General features: G+C 40.7%; 1 protein-coding gene and 1 pseudogene across 2 annotated transcripts; both read right to left on the reverse strand.

Annotated features, from left to right (window-relative positions):
* Positions 1–1,103: 1,103 nt before the first annotated feature.
* LOC136491329 (uncharacterized) lies at positions 1,104–3,830 on the reverse strand. 2 transcript variants are annotated; one of them, XM_066487598.1, is made up of 5 exons: positions 3,354–3,830; positions 2,496–3,032; positions 2,360–2,416; positions 1,821–2,063; positions 1,542–1,737 (listed from the first exon to the last, which is right to left on the reverse strand). In XM_066487598.1, the coding sequence occupies exons 1-5, from the start codon at positions 3,456–3,458 to the stop codon at positions 1,687–1,689; spliced, it is 993 nt and encodes a 330-aa protein (XP_066343695.1). In that variant the 5' UTR covers positions 3,459–3,830; the 3' UTR covers positions 1,542–1,686. The 2 variants fall into 2 exon arrangements, with proteins under 2 accessions (XP_066343694.1, XP_066343695.1); XM_066487597.1 differs by having other exon boundaries at positions 1,104–2,063.
* A 687-nt stretch (positions 3,831–4,517) lies between these two features.
* On the reverse strand, positions 4,518–12,699 carry LOC136493542 (uncharacterized; annotated as a pseudogene).
* Between the last annotated feature and the right edge of the window lie 1,925 nt (positions 12,700–14,624).

Below are 14,624 nucleotides of genomic sequence, written 5' to 3' on the forward strand. Positions count from 1 at the left end.
CTTGTAAGGTATAACTATGTTATTGATTTCAGCAACCAATTATATGTGTCATTTTGGAAAAGACAGCGTTTAAAAGGCATGTGTGGATGTATACATGGATGGAATTTGAAAAAACAAGCTCATATGGGTGGCATTAAGCAATCTAAAATACTCCCTCTGTCCCTTTTTTTGGGTCGTTTTGGCTATGGTTCAAACAGTCCAGGTTCAGAGCATTGTTCACGTATTTGCATGTCACTTGTGTCCAGGTTCATTGATTGTCTCGTGTATCTAGGAGGAGGCTCAAACGACGGAGAAAAAGGGACAGAGGGAGTACCTTATAATCTGGGATAAATTTTAAACCTTCGATATGGAGTAGCATGTAGGTCATAAAAACATATGAAAACCATTCCATGTCCCTCAGTACAAGCAAAATAAGCTAGAATATATATATTTTTTTAAAAAGAACATAATTTGAAATGTCAATGTCATATGCATTACTAAATAACTTGTGAACAGAGAGCACATGCCTCTTCGGAGACGGTATAATATTTCTTCAATGACAGCAACTTCGACAAAGTTTCTTTTGCTATGACCAAGTTCATCACGTTCCTCCTTCCATCTCCAATATTTACAAAGGAGTAAGGACCAAACATAGAACCTGGAAGATACATCCTTTGGTGTTCTTTTTCCATGACACTAGGGGCATCTGAGATCCTCCCTTCATAAAAGCTAGTGTTCGGGAAAATACTAATGGATGGATGCATTCTGTATTGCATATTAAGTAGATGCTTTTCATGCCCTAGTGAACTCAACCTTTCTCGAAAAGGCTTCTTCTAAATAATGCATCCGTGCAAACCTAAAATGAGATCAGAAATTAAATGGCACAATATAAATGTTAACAGACAAATGGGAAATCCGACAGTTGCCAGATCAATAGCTCTGAGAAAAGCATGAAAAAGTACATCAAGAATTAACCAACCTTGCTTTTGACTGTTGCTGGTAATTGGCACTCATCACCAATTAGAACAGCATGCTTTAAGGTCCACAAACGCAAAGGGATCAGTGTTTCACATTCTTTCAACTGGGCAGCCTCATCAACCACAAGCAACTCTAGCTTTTTGTTAGTAATTACTTTTGTGGAGCTAGATACAGTACAGAAAACTATGGAAGCACTTTCAATGCAGAAATCACGAATGGTACGCTTTGAGGATATTAGAGGAAGTTTCAAGCAACTTAACAGAGTGTTCAGTTTCTCAAGGCATTTTATCCTCGTTTTGCAAAAGAGTGATTACACTCAAGTTTGTATGATCAGGTTCGCCATTACTGTACAAGAAAACTTCCTTAATTTCATCCCCAATATACCTCCACTGAAACATGCGGTTGAACTCTTCAAGCATTTCAAGAAGTGAAAGGATATTATTGTTGTAATTCACTTCCAGAATACTATATTTCGGGACATGTAACAATAATTCTTTGAAACATCTTCTCAGGTCCATATAAATAACGACAAATCTTTTTCTGCTATAAGAGAAAAAAGAAGGTGTATCACCTTCCTGATTGTCTTGTAGATGTTGGAGGTATTGTGAGTAGCCATTCTCAAAAAAATCAGACAGGGAAGACAGGTGATGTTCCCATCCAGTTACTGGGGCAAAGCAGCCAAGAAGCTTCCTTACACGGTCATGTAAATATATCTCTTTGAGATCACCATCAACGCACATGCGCTGTTTGTTGCCAATCATTAGAACATCTCCCAAGCACCTTGCATCAACAGAATTCTCCTGGATCAACTTCAAGAAACGTGAAGCAACTTGTTTAATGGCAAGGTTTGTTGGAGCACATACGAGTGTACCGCGTTTCATTTCTCTCATTAACCAAAGCAGCACACTGATTGTTTTTGTCTTTCCTGTGCCAGGAGGACCCCAGATTAGGGTAAACGTGTTGCTCTTGCAATGCATTTTGGAAATAGAATTCAGGACAGCATCATTCTGGGAAGTGTTAAGGTCCATTGTAGACAACTTGGTCCATATCTCCACGCTGTCAATTGAACCAGCATCCTCTGTGCTTTTCTGACAAGTATCTGGAACCTGTGGGGATCAGATGATGGAACTAATCAGATTACCCATGTCATTATAGCCACCGGAAATCTTTCAATAACCACTTGGATTATGATGTGAATACACCTGGATTTATTGTCCATTGAAAGTAGATTTTTTTTCTTTCCATGATAAAATATTATAACAAAAAAGGGAAACATGGATATCTAGTAATAAGTTCAAGACTATTTTCCCAATTCTTTGATCTCTGTCCTATAAGTTTATCATCCTACAGACAAGATAGCATAATGAATTCTTCATGTAAGTAGGATTGAGGGTAAACCTACCGGCTGATACTGGCCCTGTTCGTTTCGCTGAAAAAACAAGTCAAAACATTGTTCCGGCTGATTTGTTGTGAGAGGAAAACACTATTCTGACTGAAAAAAAAAACAAGTTGAAAAAACAAGCTGAAAAACATTGTACCATCTTCTGTATAAGGCCTTGGTTTCTTCGGACAGCTGCTTCATAGTCAAGGCAACGCCATATTCGGATGTATGTCACAATGTTGAGGAGACAAGCAGCAAAAAGTGAGGCACTTTTACCATCTTGACATCCGCCATCGGCAGCATCGATTTTGCCTGACGCTATGATCGCGTACTTAGCCGGTGGTGAATCGTCATCTTCATCCCCACCATCTGTGACGAAGGCAACTCGGTATGGCCTTCCGTTGCGAGTAATATCAGAAATATGGCCCGGCTTCACATCGGACAAGACAATTATATCACCAACACTGAGCATACATTCAGGGTGATTACATGGCTTAGCAACCTGGCAATCAGAAGCCACAGAAATTTCGTATCCGTCTTTCTTTTCTTCAATCCGTGATATCCTAACAGAAGGCACGGTTGATAGGGATTCCAAGCTGGACGACATCTCAGCTCTCAACTCCTCCAGCAATGGAGAGGTGTAGCGCTCCAGGTAGCTCCTGAGGTGAGGGAATGTGGACGGTATCTTCTTCACCTGCACTCAAAGCCTCACCATGTTAAGCAACCAGCTGCAGATCATACTTAAGAACAGCTCTTTTGTTGGACTCCATATATATGTTTGAAACAACTGAAAATACCATGCTAAAGAATCGTGCTGTAAGGGAGACACAGAAGTGTGACCAACTGAAATGCACTACAAACAGAATGCAAAACACATGATCCACTGAAAAATTCACCTATATTGCCTTTAATTTCGGGATCTCATATGGTATGAAGTACAAAGCATCACTGTGATGCCTACCAGCAAAGAAATGATCAAGCAAATAAATCAGTGTGACGAGTCGCACGCACCAACCTTGTCCTTGAAGAGGTCCTCGTTCATGACATCCGTGAGTCTCCAGGACAGCACCACGTCGACGAGGTTCGGCCACTCCTCCCCCGCGTCCTTCCTCTGCAACATGCGGCTGCCACAGCGGCCGCCGCTACCCCGTCCTCGTCCGATCGTCTCTGAGGCGCGGCACCGTCGGCCGCAACAGCAGCGTGAAGCCTAGCTTGCCAAGCGCGCAAGAATGTGGGTGACGGCTACGGACCAGCACGCCTGCCTGCACACCGCGCGGCCTTAACGAGAAGAGTGAGGTCGGGTAGAAAAGGAAGGGGGCCAGGATTGGGCAAATAAAAGCCAAAGTGAGCGTAACCTGCTCTCGTACTAATAAGTACTAACAAATCCCGATGGCATACCGGGCATATACAAGTCTTGTTCCTCGCTTGCTATGCCGACACGCCTTTCGCTTGCTATGCTCGGATAGTCCAAGAGGTTCGAGAGGAACTAAACTGACCCAAGAGTCACCGTATTCGACGCAATAACAGCACAAACACCAGCCAAAAACAACAAATAACGATCAAATATCGACGAAAACAACAACAAAGTTTGCGGAGTGTCCGGGGTCAAGTCGTCGTATAGAATCTGCCAGCAGTGCGTCTTCTTAGTGATTAAGTTATCATGATGCTGTCAAGGACTAAAAGTGGCATTCAAAAAATGCAACGTACAAGAAAAAGATGGCAAGTGGAACCTAGATCCAATCTCTTTAGCTTCTTTTCCTCCTGTCATTTTCTTACGAATATATGAATTTTAAAAGGAGACTAGGCATTGACGCCCCTGCACGCGAGATGATGACCTTGTCGATATGATACTCGCATTTTATGAAGAAACACCATTGATCCTTCCTATTGCAAACTAGATCTGCCCAGATAGAACCACTGCTTCATAAGGTCGTTGCATTTTCCAGTTGAGTAAATGGTTGTCTTCCTCACAATCTTGAAAGCCGTCGACAGAATTGGCTGTTACCAGCACCTTGTCAAATTTCATTTTCACCAGTTTTTTTTTTAAAAAAAAAAATTGACAAAACTTGAGCAATGTATGGCATGTAACACCAACTGCAAACTTTCCCTTTAGTTTTAGAGCAAGCTGCCAAAGGAGAAATATATAGAAGAGAAGATGCATGAGCTTTTCATCAGGAGGAACACGACTGCACTGATATAGTTGAAGAGGTTCACAAACACAACCAAATATTGTTTCTAAACAGAACAATGATAAAACTATTAAAACGTCCAACAAACAAACCACTACAATTAGCGGGTTGCGGCCAACCAGTGTGCATAGAGCTAACATTGCTAAACAAAATACTGTGCTTCACAGTTCCCACACAGCATCTAGATGGAGCCTCATCTCAGGTCTGCATAGCAAAAACCATTACACCTACATGATGTATTCAAAAGACATTGCACTTGCACCTTGGGAGATCCGGCCCTCTCATGGACAGTATTTTGGCCTTGTTTTCTGCAAATCACGCAAACAAAAGTCTTAACATCTACTGACAGCTGACTAATATTCTTGTCAATAAATTTGACAGGGCAGGTAATACAATTATGCGCATGCACGATGGAACACCTTTAGTTTTCATCTGATAATAACCATAGCACGAGACATGAATTTTAGGAGGGAAATTTAAGTACCTGAAACCTGGGCCTGCTAATATGCAGCGATTCCATTTTCACTGAATTGTCAGCATCATCCAGCTCGATTGTGGCCTTTATTACTGCATTTGACAAATCTTTGTCATCACTGACGTCAAAAAAGCAACCTCTATCCTGTACGTCCTTGATAATGTTCTGCCAAACAGAACTGCTGCAGAACAAAGTTGTCCCGTTCCCCACTATCCATAAACAGTACCTGTGAACAAAGAAAAAAAAATATTTGAACATCTTTACCTCATCATGCATGCACTCTTAGAATTAAGATTAGGAACTAGCACAAGATGGTCATGCATGGTGCAAGCAAGGAGCTTACTTGGCCCTTGTCAGAGCCACATTTGTCCTCTGTAAGTTTGAAAGAAACCCAACTGAACCGGCTCCATTGCTCCTGACTGTTGATATGATAATGATATCTTCCTCCGCACCTTGGAAACCATCCAGAGATTTTACTTTCACTGAGAAACCATCATATCTACTGTAGGTTTTCCCAAGCTTTTCCTGGATAGCTCTAACTTGAGCATTGTATGGGGAAACAACACCAACAGAGAGCTTGGTTCCAGTAGAAACTGACTCTGCAATTAATAAAAAAGAAGAAAAAAATAAGCTTAGGCTCCTAATGTTCACCCTTGAGACTGAATTTAAATCAAAGAACATCATAATTATCATAGCAAGAAGTACAGCACTACAACTAAAAGAGCAATATTCATAGTGGCTTAGACTTCACCTTTGAACAATCTCTGCACCATCCGCACAACGACAGCAGCTTCTATTGTGTTTTTGCGGCTCCGGCCATTCTTTTCAGTGGTTTCATGTCCGCTATCTACATTTATAAATGAATATGGACCAAACCATTTTCCTGCTAAGAACCTCTTGTTATAGTTCATATGAGTGACATTTGGGCCATCAGATATCTTGCCATCATAAAATGTGGCAACTGGAAACTTGCTTATTTCTGGATGCATCCTATATTGGACATTCAGAAGATGTTTACTGTAGCCCAATGAACTTAATCTCTCAAAAATACTTCGTCCGAAGTTAGCACTGTCAGATATCTACAAAAATCATATTTCAAGTCAATACTCTAGAGCCAAGAATAAAATGCCAAATAAGAATACTGAATTGAAGGAGCCTACTTTGCTCTTCACAAGAGCTGGAAGCTGATATTCATCTCCGATGAAAATAGCCTGCTTTATACCAGGAAGCTGCAACGGAATTAAGGTTTCACATTCTTTGAGCTGTGCAGCCTCATCAACAATTAGCAACTCAAGAAGGTTCGTGTTTTCAGGTTTCTTAAGCAGCCCACATAAACCTGAGGAAGAATTTCCCTTAGGCACATTATACAGCCTGAATGAACTAGAAACTGTACAGAGGATGCATTTGGTTCTTGCCAGAACATATTGTTGAACAGATCGTTCACTGTAACAATTTGGAAGCTCCAGGTTTGTGCAAAGGTATCTTAGTTCTTGCACACACAGTGATCTTGCCAGACTGAACTTCAATTTATTGCATGAATTGATCTGTACACTGGCCAGTTTTTCTGGCCAGATCTCAGGGTCCCCTTCGTCTTCTATTTTGCTTGCAAGCAGTTCGTTTGACCATATATCTCCATCATCAAAGTCACAATTTATCAGAGCATAAAGAATTTTGATCAGTTCAAGCACCTCCAGCATACACTGAAAGCTCCTTCCTGTTTCTGGATTTCTTGGGTGATCATTGTATATAGTATATCAATGCAATCATACAAATTACCAGAGAGTTTGTTGTAATCATCCTTCAGATAATGCTTGAAAGATGGTACTATTAATGCTTCTTCTACATCTCCAGAGTCACAACATTCGTCGTCATCACAGTCATTATCATTATTCTTTAAAACAACATCACTGTAATTATCCTTGTCTTCAGACTCCTTGCTATTCTGCTCACAGTTATCATTTCTATGACATGTTTGCCAAGAAGTGCCTTCATCTATATCCTTCGTGGGGCTCTCTTGTTGAATACTATCCTGAATGTACGACTGGTACTTGGTTGCTGAGTTCTCAAGCAGATCTATGAGTGAGCACAAGCAATGCCTCCAGCCAGTGTTCGGCATGAAACATGGTAATAAGCGTTTGGTACGAGAGTCAAGAAATATGGCAGAAAGGACGTTCCCATTATCTATCTTCATCCTCTTCTTGTTTCCATATAGAACAATGTCATTCAAGAAGCAGATGCTGCCATCTGATGGCTTCCCAACAAGATTGACAATTCGAGCTGCAACCTCCAATACAGAAGTATTTGTAGGTGCACAGGCAAGTGTCTTTCGGCCCTTAACAAGCATGGCCCACAAGATAGTGCTGATGGTTTTAGTTTTACCTGTCCCAGGGGGTCCCCATAATAGTTTTAAGGAAGAGGAGTGGTTATCAATTGCTAAAACACAGTCCGCTACCGCGTTTAGCTGTGACTCATTTAGATTGAACTTTTCAAGGCCAAGGCCTCATTACGGAGGGTTTGAGATAACTGGAAAGATGATGAGCTAGCATCTTCTACGGCCTTCATGAAAAAATGATTAAAAAAACTCAAATAAGTTAGCTACCATGATGAATGTAACACATAAAGGTAGAAAGACATAAGACTGTTTATCTCACTTCACCGTGGAAAGAAATAATCCATTATCATTGTCAAAAAAGTTCCAATATGCCCAAAAAAGTATAAGTAATGTAACATTGATGAAAATGCTTCATGGAAAGCCAGAAGGTTGCAAGAGCTTAATGGGACTATGTAATTAAGACAATGCATTGTCACATACTCCCTCCATTTCTTTTTATAAGGTGTAGTAGGACTTAAGAAAGTATTTCAATCCTTTGACCACTAATTTCTCTTACAATATATTATCAAGTACTACAAACCATTATCTTACTAAAACAACATGTAAAACACCTTATGTATATTTTAACTAGCCAATAGTCAAAAATTACCATGTTTGACTTTTTTTATTTCCAATACGCCATATATTTGAAATGGTCGTAATACTTAATACATCATGTGCAAACAAGCATGGCTATCATCATCCACAAATGCAATATACCAGAAAATTAGAGAAAGTATAATGCAGCATTGATGATAATCTTTCATAAAAAATCTAGCATGCTGCCCACTTAATGAGACATAACAATTAAGACATGAATTATGATATTCTAAGTCTACATAAATGCTGATAGAAGGAAAAACTTGGCAAAGAGAAACACAAGTGCATACCCTTTTCTTGTACTGCCACACCATATCAACAAGATTGGTGCTCTTTTTGTTCTGAAGCTCGATAAGATTGGCATCATTTGGTCCCATTTGAAGGCATTTCCATATACGATTGTATGTCTCCATATTTATGAGAAACACAACAAACAATTGCCGTTTCAGTATTTTTGTTTGAGGATCCGCCTCAATGGGGATGGCAGATGACAATTGCACAATGCAGCAATTAGGTGGAATTTTGTCGTCTCCTACACTTTTCAGAACCGAACCTAATACATATGACACCCTATTTTGTGTTAAGTCAGACACATGCTTCGGTTTCTGTGAGGACATGACTATTATATCACCCTCTGTGGGTTCATAAACCTCCCTTGACTTCTCATCCTTCACAGGTTCTGCAACCTCAAGACCAAATATTGGCCTCTCGTTGTCAAGCTTTTCCATTTGGATTACTTCTATGAAGCTCGAATTAGCATAACCATCCAATGAAGAGAAGATATCAGTATGCACTTCTTCAATCAATGGGTAGGCAAAGGAGTTCAAGTAACTCGCAAAAGACTCGAAAGTATCTGGTATCCTCTTGACCTGCAGTGATTATCAGATTTCTTCAGTACAAGTATTTTTTTTCTAGAACATTTCAGTACAAGTAAAATTAAGTACAGCCAACATCTAATTAGAAGGTAGCAATGCAATGCAGGTAAAACTCAGCAAACTTCAAAGGTATATGCTATAGCCTATAATTAATAGAACATGCATCAGCGAGCAGGTAAGTAAGACAAAATAAATTGTTACTCCAGCAGAGAATAGATGAAGCATTAGCACGCTAGGGTATAACACTTTATATATTTAGACTTTTATTAGAACTGAAACAGGAAAGAATTGTAGATGGCAATAACATCCTTATCATAAATAACAGATTGCATATTTCTATAGATAGTTTGTGTTAGAAAAAATGAGACAGGTTTTATGAAAACATATCTAAATAATAGCAGAAACTAAAGCTTCGTTAACAGATCATAATCCAGCACCCCAATGAACGGAGAAACAAAAGATATTCAGAACTCTACTAGGCGAAGCAACAGGATTTTTGAACTACCAATCACACACAACACATGGGAAGCACAAGATGAAATTTCCAAAAAGGGACTTGACCCCACTAGACTCGATACGAAGCTGTTCCTAATTCCTGTTTATTATACTAGGACCTCAACAACACACATAACCAAAACATATCTGAAGAAATGAAGGAAGGGAGTAGCCAGAGAGGGAGGGGTTCGGATGAGAAGAGCCGTGGGAGCAGTAAACGGTCTGAAGCTCGTTCCCCAGCAGGCACGAAGGCGGCGCGCCGGCGCCGGTGCCGCCTCCATTACGGTTGCCGGCCGCGGCCGGTAGCAGCGGCGGAGTCAAGGACTCGCAGTGCGCAAGGACAGGGCCACAGGGAGCGTCAAAAAAGTGTTGAGATGGGTCGGCTTTCTTGGGCTTGGGCCGCCGCCTGTAGGCTCTGAATGGGCCTGGGCCCCTGAGATTAGGATTTTGGCTAATTGGTCGCTTGTTCACAGCACTTGTGTTCTAACGGCTACTGCCGCGTATTAGCAGCTTATTGTGAAGCACAGACGCAAAATCTTTGGCTTGTCAGCATTTCAATCTCCAGCTGAGCTCCGGCTCACGTACAATAGTACCAGATTTTCACATATGAATGAGAAGCAAAAAAGAAAAGAACAAGGATAACAAAAAGGGGGAAATGGAAATCTACATAAACAATTTTACTCCCTTTTTTTTAGATAATGGTAGATTAATCAACCGGCTTCATCCTCCAAGAAGGAATCAGGCCATGAGTTCAATACAAAAAACCCTCAAACGTACCAGCTGACCAATACAACGATGGCAGCACCAAAACAATTTTTAACCAAAACTAAACATAAAGTCTAAGAGCATAAGGCCTTCTGAAGAAAACAGAGAACTGTAGAGCTGCAGTCCCTAGCTTCTGGCATCCTTGGACAATAAACTCCTTCATGTCTTCACTTCTTTGTAATAGCCCCCACTGCCGCAGCCAGTGCGTGGCTCTGAACACGACCTGTAAAATAGATTTTGGATTGCATTTGTCAAATACCACTTCATTTCTTGTAAGCCAAAGCGACCAGCACAATGCAGTAGCTCCTATAAGCAACAAGCTTCTAAATTCTCTCCCACTTTGTTTGTGCCAAGCACCAAAAATATTTCGTGTACTCGTAGGTGGTTTTAAACCAAGCACCATATGGATAGCGCGCCACAAGGTCTTGGCCATCACACAATCGAAAAACAAATGTTGAATACTCTCTAGTTTCGAGCAATAACAACAATTTTGGTTTCCCTTCCAATTCCGTTTAGCTAAATTATCCTTCGTTAGAATTACCCCTCTCCTCAGAAACCATATAAAGATCTTAACTTTTAATGGAATTCTAAGACGCCAAATGTCCTGAGAGACTTTGAGGCCATTGTTTATTAGGTACGCATACATGGATTTGACCGAGAACCTTCCATTAGAATGCAAGTCCCAGCAAAAGGAGTCCCTGTCATCCTGTAAATTAATACTCGCAATCCTACCAATCAGGTCCTGCCAATCCAACAATTTGTTTCCCACTAATGCTCTTCTGAAGGTGATGTTAATTGGTACCGACCTTAGAACCTCAGCCACTGTAGCATGTTTCCTACTGGCAATATTGTATAAGGATGGATAAACTTCTTTCAAAGGGTCTCTCCCTAGCCAACGATCCTCCCAAAACCTGATTTGGGAGCCGTCCGAGACCTTGAAACTTCCTAATCTCAGAAACTGCTCTTTTACCCCCATAAGACCCATCCAGAAGTGAGAGTCCCTCGGTTTCTTAGTCACTTGAGATAAAGTCTTATTTTTAATATACTTGTTTCTAATAAGTTCTTGCCAAGTACCATTTTCATTCAAAAGCTTGAACAACCATTTACTGAGCAGACATTTATTTTGGATTTCTAGGTTCTGGATGCCAAGGCCCCCCTGTTCCTCAGGTTGGCAAATAATTGGCCATCTAACTAACCTATACTTTCCCTTGTGTTGGTCATTCTGCCAGAAAAATCTTGATCTAAAATACTCAAGCTTCTTTAAGACCTCCTTAGGAACCTCAAAGAAGGAGAGCATGAACATAGGAAGACTGGACAGAATAGAATTGATCAACACTAATCTACCGCCAACTGACAACATCTTCCCCTTCCAACAACTAAGTTTTTTCTCAAATCTTTCCTCTATGTTCTTCCAATCTGTGTTATTCAATTTCTTGTAGTGCATAGGGAGCCCAAGGTATCGACATGGATAAGAACCTAATTCACAACCAAATAATTGTGTATATAGATTTTCCTCCTCCTTTGTCTTACCAAAGCAAAAAAATTCACTTTTGTGGAAGTTAATCTTAAGGCCAGATAATTGTTCGAACATACATAGAATTAGTTTCATGTTTGTCGCTTGCTCAAAAGAAAATGTCATTCTTGTTTTTCGAGAAGTCAATCTATCCCAATTTTAACCAATTAGCATATAAAAATACTAACATTTATGATACGTAATAACTATCATTAAATGGATAATAAAACATATTTTTATAATAAACATCTTTGGAGATACAATGTTGATACTATATTTCATAAACTCGGTTAAACTTAAGAGTGTTTGACTTAATCCAAACCTAAAATGTCATTCTTTTTGGAATGGAGTGAGTACACTTCAAAACAATATAAACCCAGAACTCCAGAAGCAACCTCGATATACTATAACGAATTGTGGTTTCAGGGGTAGTATGATTGAGCACTAGATCATGTGGTACGGTGTAGATGTAGGACTACAGCATTACCAGTTACACATGACAACATGTCATCATTGTTCTGCATGATGTAGTAGATGTACGACTACAGCACTACCAGTCATGACAGCACTGATAGCTAATATGTATGAGGCTTGCAAGAAAGCAGATCTCACGGAAATCAAATCAAAGCAGCGAGACATGCCAACAGCAACCTTTGATCATGCTGGGCAGTCTGCTCATGCATGCAAGGGTTTTGTGCGCCTGTAAAACTCAAGCTCCTTATTAATACATGCCGGAATATTCTGGATCTTTCGAATAAGAAACATGCCGCTACCAGAGCTAGTATAAAAATGCTCCTAACCAGATGAGGCAAAAAAAAACGATGAAGCGGTGTTTGATCGACGTGACCTGGTGCCTGAGCAGGTCCCTGTTGAAGATATCCCGGATGGACCACGAGAACACCCTGCGCTCCAGATGGCCGAGCGCGAACCTGTTCTTCTCCCTGGCCCAGTAGCTCGCCACGGCCTCCATCGTGTCCACCACGCTGTGGAACTCGTCGTCGCCGTCGTCACTCATCCTGCCGCTCTGTCTTCCGTCGCTCATCGTGGTCAGGCTGGTAGCATTGGGCTCATCCGTGACGAGCTCTAGCTAAGTGGCTCGCAGTCGCAGAGACGCAGACCCAGCTACTTAACACAAAGAGCACACGGCCTTTCGTGTTCTCCAGCGCTACAACGGTTGGATCTCAGCCGTTGGATATGGGTCGCGCAGTACTCGAGAGCACTGAGCATGCACTGGCAGTGGCATGCAGCTTCGATAAGTTTGCTTAGCAGAGGTGGAGAAACTGAAAGATGCAGAGGCGGCAGCGGGTTGGCCCCGCTACGTAGCGCTGATGACTCAAAAGAGGAGGGAGGTCGAAGCTAAAGCGCTCAGGCACAGGGAAGGAAAGGCACACAAAAGCCACCGACTTGGGTCCAAGGGATGTACCGCTCCGACTTCCGCCTTCTGGGCTTTTTTTTTAATGAAATCTTTTATTTTAGGCTCTGCGAGGGTTTTGCACTCTAACCATTTGTTATTTGTAAAGTCTTAGCCTCCGGCTTATAAAGAGAAGCTTTCAAAAAACACGAAAGTAGATAGACTAAATAAAACTTGCGCGGCAGACTAAGCACAAAGCTTATTAAAAGGCACATCTATTTTTTAGCAAAAATATCCATAGCCATAGCCTCAGTAACTTAATACGACCGTTTCAAATTAAGTTGGTCAGTCTTACGACCGTTTCAAATTAAATTGGTCGGCCTGTTTCTATAGTATGGACGATAATTGCGTCCAGTTAGTCCCGTTGTAAACAAGAGTGTGATACTTTGTGTTAAAAACTATATCATTTTTTTGTCAATAACATAGACCAGAAGGTTGCGCTTGTTCCTACTCGAATTTGAGATTGCAGCTTTGAGTGTATATATGTTGTAACTACATTTAGAAAAAAAAAATCTCAAAAACGCACTGCACTTCATTGTATTAAAAAGAAGAAAGTGAGCAAGAGCCCTCTTACAACTCACACCACACACTGATCGTAAAAAAAAAAATTAGTCATATTTGTTGGCAATTGCAAGCCAAAAGCTACTTGAACAATCCTCCAAATAAATCATGCCATGACAATAAAAAAACAAATGTTAGATTATTTTTTTGTTGTCACAAAAACAACACTTGATGAGGACGAACCGAGAGGGGGGTGGCAGGCCACCACCGGCCCAAGAGAGGAGGTAAGGGCCAAGGTGAGGGCGAGTGAGGGAGGAGAATGGAGGGTGGAGGACAAGTGGCTAGGGTTTCACCGCTAATTCTATTTTAAACCAGCGGTGAAAATACCATCGAAAAACTCTATCTGAATATTCTTAGCTCTATACGGAGGCTGGGGAGTAGTTAGCAATTACTCACTCCATTCCAAATTATAAGTCATTCCAGCTTTCTTGGAGAGTCAAAATATTTCAAGTTTGACCAAAATTCCAACTGTCTTGGAAAGTTAAAACATTTCAAGTTTGACCAAAATTATAGATAGAATTACCAAAATTTATGACATCAAATAGGTATATTATGAAAATATAATTAATGAAGGATCTAATGATACTTATTTAGTATCATAAATGTTATCATTTTATTACATAAATTTGGTTAAACTTGATATGCTTTGACTCTAAAAAAAAGTTAGAATGACTTATAATTTGGGATGGATAGAGTACATAGTAAAAGTAGCAAGAGTGAATCCAAACAAACCACCTACTCATAGGTGTACTAACCATTAGCATATTTTGGCAAGTTAAAGGCTACCCAGAGATGCTAATTTTAGCGGAACCAGACAAGCTAAAACCAAATGCAAACTGGCTAGCTGAAGACGACCTACTGGATAGGGCATCCTTGGCATACAGCGACAACTCGAGGCATGCCAGTGATCAAATGCACAAGATCCTCCTGCTGGAAGATCTGACCATGCATCATCATCTTTTTTTCGCACCCAAAATAAAAGCATGAAGTAGTAGCACATGTTGGTATCCCGTCTTTGAAGATCAGGAGGC

This window comes from Miscanthus floridulus, chromosome 11 (assembly GCF_019320115.1).
Source record: "Miscanthus floridulus cultivar M001 chromosome 11, ASM1932011v1, whole genome shotgun sequence".
Classification (NCBI taxonomy): Eukaryota; Viridiplantae; Streptophyta; class Magnoliopsida; order Poales; family Poaceae; genus Miscanthus; species Miscanthus floridulus.